Source organism: Quercus suber, unplaced genomic scaffold, assembly GCF_002906115.3.
Source record: "Quercus suber isolate HL8 unplaced genomic scaffold, Cork oak 2.0 scaffold_121, whole genome shotgun sequence".
Classification (NCBI taxonomy): Eukaryota; Viridiplantae; Streptophyta; class Magnoliopsida; order Fagales; family Fagaceae; genus Quercus; species Quercus suber.
In genome coordinates, this window is record NW_027069586.1 from 23,587 (window position 1) to 35,655 (window position 12,069).

General features: G+C 32.7%; 1 protein-coding gene across 1 annotated transcript; it reads right to left on the reverse strand.

The window, feature by feature from the left end:
- Window positions 1-3,555: 3,555 nt before the first annotated feature.
- On the reverse strand, window positions 3,556-5,013 carry LOC112025672 (transcription factor MYB26). Its single transcript, XM_024058353.2, has 3 exons — window positions 4,881-5,013; window positions 4,574-4,703; window positions 3,556-4,258 (listed from the first exon to the last, which is right to left on the reverse strand). Exons 1-3 carry the CDS (start codon window positions 5,011-5,013, stop codon window positions 3,556-3,558), a joined length of 966 nt encoding a protein of 321 aa, XP_023914121.2.
- Window positions 5,014-12,069: the final 7,056 nt, after the last annotated feature.

The window sequence follows — 12,069 nt, forward strand, 5'->3', positions numbered from 1 at the left end:
TTTCTTGCTTTGATTTTGACAAATGTGGCTTGATGGTTTGCTTCTGCTTCTGTTTTTGAAAACACAACTTGCTTATTTTCTAGCCGTTAGATAATTTTATTTCTACATGTCACTCATCCATTTTAAAATGAGAGAAAACTACAGTTTTCTAAATTGGAGGTGATCCTTTCCCAGAAAAGAGTACTCCATGTACTTGAGACCTAATTTGTGAGAATTTGTTGACTTGAATCAATATGAGTGGTGGATTTTACCTCTTCAGTTCTTGAAATTCTTTCCTATTCATAATCCTTAATATTCAAAATTCTCAACATTTTAGTAAAAGATTGAAGAGGTTTTATTAATTTCATTAATTACACATTTCTTAGTCAAGTTCTTTTATTTTCTTATTTACTAATTTTCTCATCCACCAATTTTTCCTAATAGTTGCAATTAAAAAAGTTACTGATTATTAAGATTAATATGTCAATTTAAGGAAAAATCAAAATGTATAACCTAACAAGGCTTGTAACAGTCTCATAATTAATTCATATAGAAAGATTCCTAAAAAGTAAGGATGTGCATTTAACCCACCAATTCGACTAAATTCAATCCAACCCAATGGCCAAATTGGTTATTTAATAGTTGATGGGTTAGATTGGGTTCTATTTTATTATTATTATTATTATTTATTTATTTTGTGGATATTGAGTTTGGTTGAGTTCGTGTTGGCAAGATTTTAAATTTAAGTAACCTGACTAAATTCATGCTATCAATAATTTAAAAATATATGTAATTTAAATTTTTTTGTTGATTCATTTTTGTATCTTGAGACTTCTTATGAAGTTGGAGTATCAGACTCCATTGTGTAAATTGTAATTTCCTTTGCTAGATAAATAGGGAAAGGAGGTTTCAAACTTCATACATAGGGCATCATGGGGTATTAATATCATTATGTTAGTCAAACCCTATTGTGTAAATTAAAATAATTTATTAAATAAGGAGCCAGGATAATTGAATGCACACCATTTTTTTTAATTAGGCCTCACAAAATCGTTCCAAACTCAGCCTAACCCAATCTTTATGAGTTAGGTTGGGTCGTTAAGTTCTCAACTCAAGGAGGTTAGCTTGGGTGGATTGAGTTTGAGAAATACCTCAAATTAACCCAATCCATATACACCCCTTGCTAAACGAACCAGTAAGGTTGAATTTAATCAACCATCTTGTTAGCTTTATTCCGTGCCAATTTGTTTATAATTCAGCACTTAGAAACCCAGTATTTGGGTGGGAATCATGTAAGGGTAGTGTGTGAGAGAGTGTGAAGAAATGCTCAAGAATGTGCAGTGATGCAAGGACTTGCGACTGGATCTCGCAGGTGGCTCGCGACTGGATCTCGCGAGTGGCTCGCGACTAGTAAGCCACCAGATGATGCACACAAGTGAAGCATGCAGAGAAGCTGAATCGTCATGCCAGCTGTTGCACTACAAGACAAAAAGTCCAGACTGGCCATTTAGTTAGATCGCGGCTTGAACTCGCGACTCAATCAAGTCGCGAGGTTAAGTCGCGAACCATTTCTGTTTTGGAAAAACTAACTCTTTGCATTCTTTTTTCACCCTAGTATAAATACTCCTTATACCCACGAAATGTAGAGAGTTTTCAGAAAGAATTTTGAGGGAAAAACTCTAGAGAAAAACAAAATTGACTCATCCACAATCTTTACATTGAAACTCTTCAAATTCTTCTACTTTTACCCTCTCTATTGTTACATCCTTGAGAGATTCATTACTCAAATCCTTTTTTCACAATACCCATATATGTGAGAAGGCTATTCGGTGCTTTGGGAAGCAGTTAGGAATAGACCAATGGTTATTAGTTGATACTATGGGCTATAGTGAAATCTAGTAAGCTAAAGAAGACAAAGGTTTAGCGCAATCTTGTTGGAGCAAGAAGCTTGGAGGGCGGCGGAGATGTTTTACGCCGAGGGTTTTGGTTTCCTCTTCAATAACACATCGCTGTATTGTTTTTGTGTTTGCATCTCTTTTCCCTTAATCTTTGCCATTTAATTTCTGCTGTGGATGTGATTTTAATTGGTTTAGATTGTTTATCAATTCTGTTATTAGCTTATGTTCACGTTCTGCACATTTATTGTTTAATAATAAGCTTTAATTGGCAATTTGTAATTGGGAGTCTAAACGTTTATAGTGTTTTACATGCTATTTGAACATTCATAACCAATTACAATTTTCTTCTTCTTCTTCTTCATCTTATTATTATTATTGTTGTTGTTGTTATTATTATCATTATTATCATTATCATTATTATTATTATTGTTGTTGTTGTTATTATTATTATTATCATCATCATTATAATTATTATAATTATTATTATATTCTTCTTATTTTTCTTCTTCCTCTTATTATTGTTGTTGTTGTTGTTATTGTTACCATTTAATTATTTTAATTTTCCTCCTCTCGTATTACTTCTTCTCATATTTACTATTTTATTATTATTATGTTCCTCATGAGTACAAATGTATAAACATGCATGGATACATGCTGATCCCTCAAAATTAACAAAAGTACTATTTATAGGAAACCATATGATTGATAAATCTCTGAGAATTGACAATTAAAGAATTAATTATTGTCTATAACTTAATTTCTTCCATAATCAGATGATTTATTTGTCCATATGCTTTCAATAATGATGAAAAAGAGAGAGAGAGTGAGCCCTCTCACTTGGAATTGGAAAATAACGACGAAACCAGGTACTAAGGTACATCAAGTGACTTTTTCCGTCCCAAAAATATATGGTGGATTTTTTTTTGGTACAATTACAAAATATATGGAACTTTCTTTATAAAAAAAAAAAAAAATTATATCCATTTTGAATTTTCTTTAGTTTAAAGTTTAAACCTGTTTGTTGAAACATGAATCCTTCTTAAGAAAATTGTTTCATTATTTTATTTTATTAAAGAATGTATCATTTACAAACTCTCACTTTTTTTCTTTTTTTTTTGTGCTAAATTTCAAACTCTCACTTATTTTGGGATGAAGAGAGTGTACAAATATAAAAAGTCTAAGCCACTCACTTTGACACAACTTAGACACATGACAAATAGTTATTGGATACTTTTCACTAAATACTAGTGGTGGACTCATCTAGTGGTGGACTCATCTGTAAAGTGATGTAATCCCTTCACATATTAACAAATGTATAAATTGTGTTAAAGTGTGTAGACAACTACTATGTGTGCACAAAAGAACTGGTACAAAAATATAGAGCAGTACTTACAATTTTGCTAGGCACCAGGAAGTAGGAATTCATAAAATTTATTAATTAAGCTGACAAACATGAATAATCTACACATATTTTTTGAACTTCAGTATGCGTTACTCACTTTAACTAGAAACATTTAGGTTTCCCAAAGAAGGTTCTCTTATGTCTTGTGCACATAACAAGAAATAAATGCATTGTGTCAATTAGGTCCATCAATTAATAGACAGAACCTAACTCCAACAGAGTACCATGTCTAAGTCTCCGAAATTGAAGGAAGATTAGGGTTTGTGACAAATTGTATCAAGTAAGATGATGACATGATGGCATATCCATATAGTCCATATGATTGTTATGCACGTATGGATCATGTGGATAATCAAAACTAGCTGGAAAATATGGGAGTCTAGCAAGTGGGTCAAGGTCTTGTGAAGCACATAAGTAAGGCATGCCACAACAATTACTACCAATATTTTCACAAGGTTTTGGAATCATGGATGATAATGAATCCTCATCATAATGTGGTGCTGTGATACTTGGACCAATAAGTTTATCACCAATATAATGCTGTGTTGCTCCACTAGTGCTGAAATTTCGAAGTTCTTGATTAGGATCAAATTGTTCATGGGGTTGATACCCTACTGACCATAGTGGATCATAAAAAGAAGAATTCGATGGTGGTGCCATTGGGGGCGGGGTTAGAAATTGAACCAAATTGGCAACATAATTGGTTTGGTCTAATTTAAGATCACCATGATCAAAGCCATGCAACATTGGGGTTGGAGTGGGAAGGTATAGCTGGTATTGTTGAGAGCTTAGGATCCAATTAGGGTTTGCGTTTAGAGAGAAAAAACCTTCCTCAGAGTTACCATTATAGTGCATATCAGGAGAGGTGGTTATGGCATGAACATTCTGAGAAATCAACTTCTTCTTAATGCTTGAATTCCAAAAGTTCTTAACCTCATTATCTGTTCTTCCTGGTAGTTGTTTGGATATCTGAGCCCATCTGTCCAAAAAAGAAAAAGGTCCTTCTTGCATGAAATAAAAATGATATACATGATAAGGATAATATTGATAATAAGAAGAGTAAAAAGAGTACTGATAGATATATTATAAATTTTACTTGATAAGATTTACTTACAAACTGAGTATCATGTGTTAAATAAAATATAAAAAAGTAAATAAAAAAAAAATCATTTATTATGTTGTTAATATGTCACTCATGATATTTAATTTTCCCTTTTTTTTTGTTTTTTTGTTTTTTTTTTTTTTGAATTGGTAATAATATAAGCACTTTTGGAAAAGAAGAAGAAGAAGGTACTTGTTTCCTAGAATGCCCTGGAGTTCAATGATGAGGGCAGCTTCTTGGGGAGAGAAGCTCCCATGTTTTAAGTCAGGTTTGAGATAATTTAACCATCTTAGTCTACAACTCTTTCCACATCTCTGCAGGCCTGCTTCATAAAACCGTACAAGAAAAAGGACAAAAGGAAGAACAAAGCAAATTTGAGAAACGATAGTAGGAATGTATGAAAGCTAAAGCAAATTTGGGAAACGATAGTAGGAATATATGAAATCTAGTGCAATTGAGAGAGAGAGAGAGAGAGAGAGAGAGAGAGAGATAACGTTACCAGCAAGTTTTGGGAGAGAGCTCCAGCAACCATGGCCATAGGCTGTAATGTAGTTGATGAGTTTCTCATCTTCCTCTGGTGACCATAGTCCTCTCTTAACCTTTTGCTTGTTGCAACATGAGTGATTTCTCATGTTTCTTTTGAAAAGCAGTATTTTTGGGGAATAGGTTTAAAAAGAGGAAAAATATCAGCGAGAGAGAGAGAGAGAGAGAGAGAGAGAGAGAGAGAGAGAAGAAGAAGAAGAAGAAAAAGAAGAAGAAGAAAAAGAAGAAGAAGAAAAAAAAAAGAATAAAGAAGGCAGCACTAGGTCTAGTACTAGATAGAAAACGTCACATTACACCTAAAAAACAAAAAAAAAAAAAACAAAAAAAAAAAAAAGTGAAAGAGGAACTATCAGAAGAATAGAACAGAGAAATGGGTGATTTGGAAGTGTGAGTACTGAGTACACTGAGGTTATGAATTTGATGTAAGAGCTGTACCATGGTGGCCCAGTTAGGGTTTGTAGCAAAGCGCTGTATTGCTTCTTTCGTTACTTGTCTGCAATGTATGATTCTTGATCAAGTAAGCATTTTTTTGGGGATGAAAATATGTGATTATAGACCATTTACCCTCCAGCTTAGACTTATTGAGATTGAGCATTGGGAAATAATGAGATTTTGAGCTGATAGTTAATCGGTTCTGATTGAATGGGAGTGGTGATATAGTATAAATCATAAATTCATGAATCATGATTGCATATTGAACCAAAAAATTCTCGAAACTTTTTCTTGAGTGAAAAAGGGTTCTCAAGCATAGTCTTTAATTTGGCTCAATGCTAACTAGGTAGTAGGGAATGAAGTAGATTTCACTGTATAGAGAAGAATAAGAATTTTATGTCACATCATGTTATATATTATTCTATATATATAATAATTTTGTTGCCTTATTTTACGCGTTTATAGAAGAATATGTTTTTTAATTTCATATTTCTCAATAATTATTATAAGGTAATTACATTTACATTTTTAAACCTTCAGATTGTCAAGTATCGCATTTCTAGAAATTTAGATGCCTATGTTAATGTGGATTCCTCAAAACAAAATGCAACCTAAGTGAATTCTTTTTTAAAAAAATTATATAAGAATCAGCATACTTCAATCAAAAATTTTTATTAAAATTTAAGAATTAATTTTTTTTTTCATTATTTAATTTAAATTATTTTTGCATTACTATATTTTCTATTAAAAATTTTCAAAAAGTCTTAAATACTCTTTCAAAAGTTTCGTAAATTTAAAATACTTCAACTGAAATTCAATTATTAAAATTTTTAATGATATTTAAATGAAATTTAATTATTATTTTAACTTAATTAATCATTTACTATATATTTTTTTATTGTAATAGTTTCACTACTTTAATTAAAAGTTATTATCAAAATGTTTAAAAATTTTAAAAGCTTTTATTATTAATTTAAGATTATTCTAATAATTTACTATCATAGATATATATATATATATATATTTTTTTTAATTGTGGGAAAAAAAAGCATTCAATCCATATAGGCTTTAAAAAAAAAAAAAATTATTGTCTTAAATCACTAGTATTAAGATCATCATAATTTGAATTAATGTTACATATCAAAATTTACAAGTTTAAAGTTGTACCGCTACCACGTTCTTTAATTTATTATTGCTAACTCCATAGTTAGAGTACTTCTTTTGATGATTGATTCCTTAATTACATTAATGAATTCTACTTGTGAATTCCGGTTACCTCAACTAGTAAAATCTCTGATGGTTGAACGCTATAAATTGAAACTCTTAAAAAAAAAAAAAAAAAAAAAAAACGAATTCTCTACTCTCTCTAATAATGAAAGCAATGAGATTATTATAGATATGATCTCGCAATTCGACTCAATAGCGAGAACCAGAATACGTTTTAGGGCTTAATATTCTATTGATTCGACAATTCTACTACTTGTCTATTCCTACACATTATTTTAGTTTGTCTTTTTGAAAATATCAGAATATTCTCAATACAATAATTTCTGAGAGAAACGCTATCAAATGCAGACAAAAGAAGATATATTAACCATTTAATGTATCTTTGGCACGTTTATTTCAAGGTTTTATAGTGCAAATGGGTTTCAACGGCAAGGAATTCGAATCTAGTAAATGTATTGTAGGGCCACGCTAAAAAGATGTGAAGTCTCAGTCAAAAATACTTCTGTTTGGAGGAGGTTATTCCCTTTCCATTTAAGTACTTTGAAAGCTTGAAAATGTGTTGAAAATATAAGAGCTGTTTAGACCTTCAAATTAAAGTTACGGCTCGATAGATTTTACACTAACTTAATACTAAGTGTGGAATAGTGTAAATGCGAGCGAATAAACAAACAAACTACTCTAATCCATAATCAAGACAACACAGCAGTAAAATGGAATGTAAAAGAGTAGGGAGGAGAGATACAAGCACAAGATAACAAGCTGATATGTTATCGAAGAGGCAATTGAAGAACTCGGCGAAAAACCTCTCTACCGCCCTCCAAGCGGTAATCAATCCACTAGACAATCAGTTGGGATACATGGGTTAGCAAGAGACTCTCCAAGCCTAATCTACCCGATATACCTAAACCTTCCAAGCTCCTACTCCGACAAGACTTTTCGGAACTGTATCTTGTCTAACTCTCTGGATCCCTCAACAAGTTCCATGTTGCATCTGCCATCCTTGGCTTCCTTAAATATTTTTCAACAGCACCAAAACCTCACTTGACACTCTAAAAGTGTGTGGTAGGTGTTTGGGCTATCAACCTTTCAATGGTATGGAAATGGAGAGGTAGGAGTTGAGGAAAAATTCATAAGAAGTTGTGTAGAGAAATGTGGGTATAACAATCTCTAACTCTTAAGTTTTGTGGCTAGGGTTTTCTCTCTGAAGCACTCCTCAACATTTGTGGGTAATGTGAGTATATATAGTGTGGGTACAGAAAGTGTGTATTAGATAGCACAACCTAGCAAAATAGAATGTTTTGTGAGTGTCTCATAGGAAGGCCTTACCCGCGAGCTACTCACGAAACACAACTGTCTCCATCCTGTCCTTACTCTTCGCATTCCAACATGTGCAAGTCACATGGATCACTTTGCGGGATGCTTAGCAGCGAGCTACCCGTGAGAAATCTTCTGTCTTCAATTACTTGAGTATTCACACACATTCTCTCTCTCTGTCACACAAAACCTTTACAATTAAATCCCATGATAAATACAGGGTATAAAAGATTGAATAAAATTACAATCAAATTTGGTACGAAATTAAAGCCAACAAAACACGTAGTTATAAATTACAACTTTACATACTTTCTTTTTAAATTTAAGTAATTAATACTTTGCTTTGGTAATTCTCATCCACTACTGCTTGATTTTGTGCTTCGATTGATGGATAGGATTGGCAAAAATTAGCTGCAGTGGGTGAGAATGTTGATAGATGGGATCAGGTGGATTAATATTCTTTAAAGTTTTTAGGGTAATTTCATACTGTAGAGGTCTTTTAGAATCTTATGAATTCATTGTGGAATAAATGGATGATTTTATCATATGGTTAACAAGTTAAATAGGTATACATATAGTAATAGTTAATCTTTATTTAAATGTTAATGATGTGACAAAATCCAATCCATCTATATATTTTATTATAGATGATTATGGTTTTAAGAACTATAAAATAGAAATATTACTCTTAAAAATTTAAAGGATCATTATCGGATTAGATGGTGATCAATGATGATTTTCTTAACTAAAGATTTAAAAAGATAATGTACCAAAGAAGGAAATTTAGGATCGGTGTTCTTGCTAAATTAATAGATAGACTTAGATTTACATGTGTAAAGTTGAATTTATTTAACTATATGTTGACTTTATTCTGTGCCAAATTTGCTTGTAATTTAGCATTTAGAAACCTTGTATTTAGGTGGGAATAATGTAAGGGTTGTGTGTAAGAGAGTGTAAAGATTTGATCAAGAGTGTGCAACAATAAGGTGACTCACAACTGACTCGCAAGTGGTGACTCACCAAAATGAAGCACACATTTGTAGCATGCAAGAAGATGAAGAGTTAGGCCAGCTGGATCATTACAAGACAAAAAGTACAGTTTGACCTAGTCTGGTAACTAGCGACTAGAACTCGTGACTCATCTCAGTTGTGAGTGACTCGCCAGTGCACCTTGTTTTGCTGAAAAGTGATTTTTCACATTCCATCTCATACCCTACTATAAATACCTTTATACCCACGAAATGTAGAGAGTTTTTAGAGAGAATTTTGAGAGAGAAACCCCAGATAAAAATAAGATTGATTAATCCACAATCTTATACATTTGATTTTCCAAATTCTTCTACTCTCACCCTCTCCATTGCCATACCCATGAGAGGATCATAAACCAAATCCTTACCTCACCAAATTCAGAGTAGTGAAAAGGTTCTCGGTGTTTGGGAAGCAATTCAAGAGAGGACCAATTGGAGTAAGACACCGAAAAGCTAGAGAAGACATGGTTCGGCGTAACTTTATTCGAGTAAAAAGCTTGGAGGGCTTAGGTGCATAGGGTAGATTAGGCTTGGAGGCTGTATTGCTATTCATGTATCCCAGCTGATTTTCTAGTGAATCATTTACCGCTTGGAGGGCGGCGGAGAGGTTTTTTGCTGAGTTCTTCGGTTTCTTCTTCGATAACACGTGCCGGTGTTATCTTGTGTTTGCATCTCCTTTTCCCTTACTCTTATCTTTTAATTTATGCTAGTTGTGATAAATTAATGGCTTAGAGTAGTTTGCTAGTTTAGGTATTGCTTATATTTCATATTCCGCACATATATTGTTTGAATATAAGCTTGTTTGAGAAAATTTGTATTTAAGGGTCTAAACATTCACAAGTGTTTTTTACACTTAATGAGTTTTCAACATGCATGGATGAAGAACAACAAAGGTGAAATTAATGAAGAACTCTCTTCTTAGTCATGTTAACTTGTGCTTGATGTTAAGGATAATATATGCATGTTTGCTTTCTAAGTTTCGCCAGTACCAAGAATCGACGATAATGATGTTTATAATGAAAGATTTTATATATAGATATCTCTTAGGTTTTTTAACATTAGGGTTGGCAAATCATGAGCAAAAAGTGTCTTGTTTTAGTAATTTTAAAGTCTTTAAGTGTTGTCAAGATTGCTACCCAAGTGCTGGAGTTTTCTGTGCAAAAGTGTTCTACTTGACACCAACTCGACCAATTAAGAAGCTTAGATCTCACCAAATTGAGCTGTATTTTCATAGATCATAACTCGCGATTTTAGAAACATTCATTTAGTTTATTCAGCCCATTCAGTGATTAGGGTCTCGTGCAAACAAGCCAAATGTATTTAAGCAAAGTCCTAGTACACATCCAAAAGAAATGTGGAGTTGCTCTCTTATAAAAATCTAAGGTTTTGCGCTTTCTGCTCTCAAAAGCTTCTATAGAAATCATTCAAAGCACAATCTAAATTGGTGGTGTAGTCCAATTATCATAAAAAATAGATCTAAATCTTCAAGTGAATTATTCAAGTTGTGGACTAGAGATTCACATTGCAATATCTCCATACCTATGTAAGTCTGTAGACTTGGAATTGCATTTGGTAAGGTTGGTAAATTTAATTTTACTAAGAATAGTGTTATTTGGTTATTGTAAAACTTTTAATTAAATGGTGGATTTATTTCACCTTAGGATTGTATAGGTTAAACCTCTCCAAGATTTTTACTGTGAAATTTTTATTTCATTGGTTTTTCATGGGTCACCATATTATTATGTACTACTTTATTTATGCTTTATATGCTTGACTTTATTAATATTGGTGATTAGTTCATTAACAAATAATAAGATATAATTAATTAATCTAACTAAAAGCATGGCCTCAAAACTGGTTAATAATAGTTTTAACAGGGTCCAAATCCCAACAATATATATATATATATATATAGATCAATATTCACATAAATGCATGATAGAATAAATGGAATAACGTAGCACATCTACCAGATATTTTAAGGTCTATTAGTTTGCTACTGTAGAACTGGTTGGCTTGGAAGTATTACAAGTGCAATAGGTGTAATCTTGATGATGATGGCAATATATGGTTAATGAACTTAGTCTAAGAACGGTCATGAAAATGGTTTCTATAAAGGACAAGGATTTCCTGCACACAAGTATGTAGGAGTTGCTGCAAACAGGTTAGGTGGCAACAATCTACAATGACACTTGTCCTAATATCATGTGAAACGCATGTGGTTAGATTTTAGTTAACTTTCTCCATTAAAATTATAGCAGTACTCTCTCTCTCTCTCTCTCACAAAATCCAAATTCACTTTCTTCTTAACCCATCAAACCATCAGATACCTTCTCTCTTTTCTTCACCTCCTTCGTCCATCCCTTCTCTCTCTTTGCCATCTCAAGCATGATAAATCTGCCTTCATCTCAAGAAGCTTTAAATTAGTTCCATTCATCAAAAAGTACATTAATTTCAGTCTTGAATATTTTCTTGGCATCCAAACAGCAAGAATACAAAATCCAAAATCCAAAAAAAAAAAAAAAAAATCCCCCATAAAACCCAATTGATTTAGCACCATATCTAAACCCCGATTTCAAAAAAAAATTTGCACATATCGGAGCCAAAATCCTCACTGTGCACAGATCGGTACATTAATTTCAATCTTGAATATTTTCTTGGCATCCAAGCAACAAGAATCCAAATCTAGAAAAAAAATCCCCAATGATTTAGCACTAGATCTAAAACCCCGATTTCCAAAATATTTGCACTTACTGGAGCCAAAATCCTCATTGTGCACAAATCAGATCTAAATTTTGGGAGGATTCCTTGTTGCATGTTGGATCTTTGTTTTAGTGGGATTGGCAGCAAGAGTTTTTTTATTATGGGTTGAAGTGGCTGTGGTTTCTGATGAGAGCATGAAGGAGGAAGAGAGCAGGAAAAAGGGATAGAGAGTGATGATGAAGAGAGAGGGGAAGAGAGGAGAGAAAGTGACGGTTTCTTTTTTTTTTTTTTTTTGCTGAATGAGACTCATGGTTTCAGAGGAGAGATGGATAACTTGTTACGTGTGTTGACGTTTGAGAGAGAGAAAACGTTGGTTAACGGACAATACAAACAAAAACTAACCACGTGCGTTTCACATGATACTAGGACAAGTGTCACTAT

Excerpts from the sequence above, each read along its gene's own strand:
- LOC112025672 (XM_024058353.2), bottom strand. The coding sequence starts at position 5,013 with ATGAGAAATCACTCATGTTGCAACAAGCAAAAGGTTAAGAGAGGACTA. Across the intron at positions 4,704-4,880 it reads CTCTCTCCCAAAACTTGCTG|GCCTGCAGAGATGTGGAAAG; the intron begins GTAACGTTATCT and ends TTTATGAAGCAG. Across the intron at positions 4,259-4,573 it reads CAGGGCATTCTAGGAAACAA|ATGGGCTCAGATATCCAAAC; the intron begins GTACCTTCTTCT and ends TTTTTTGGACAG.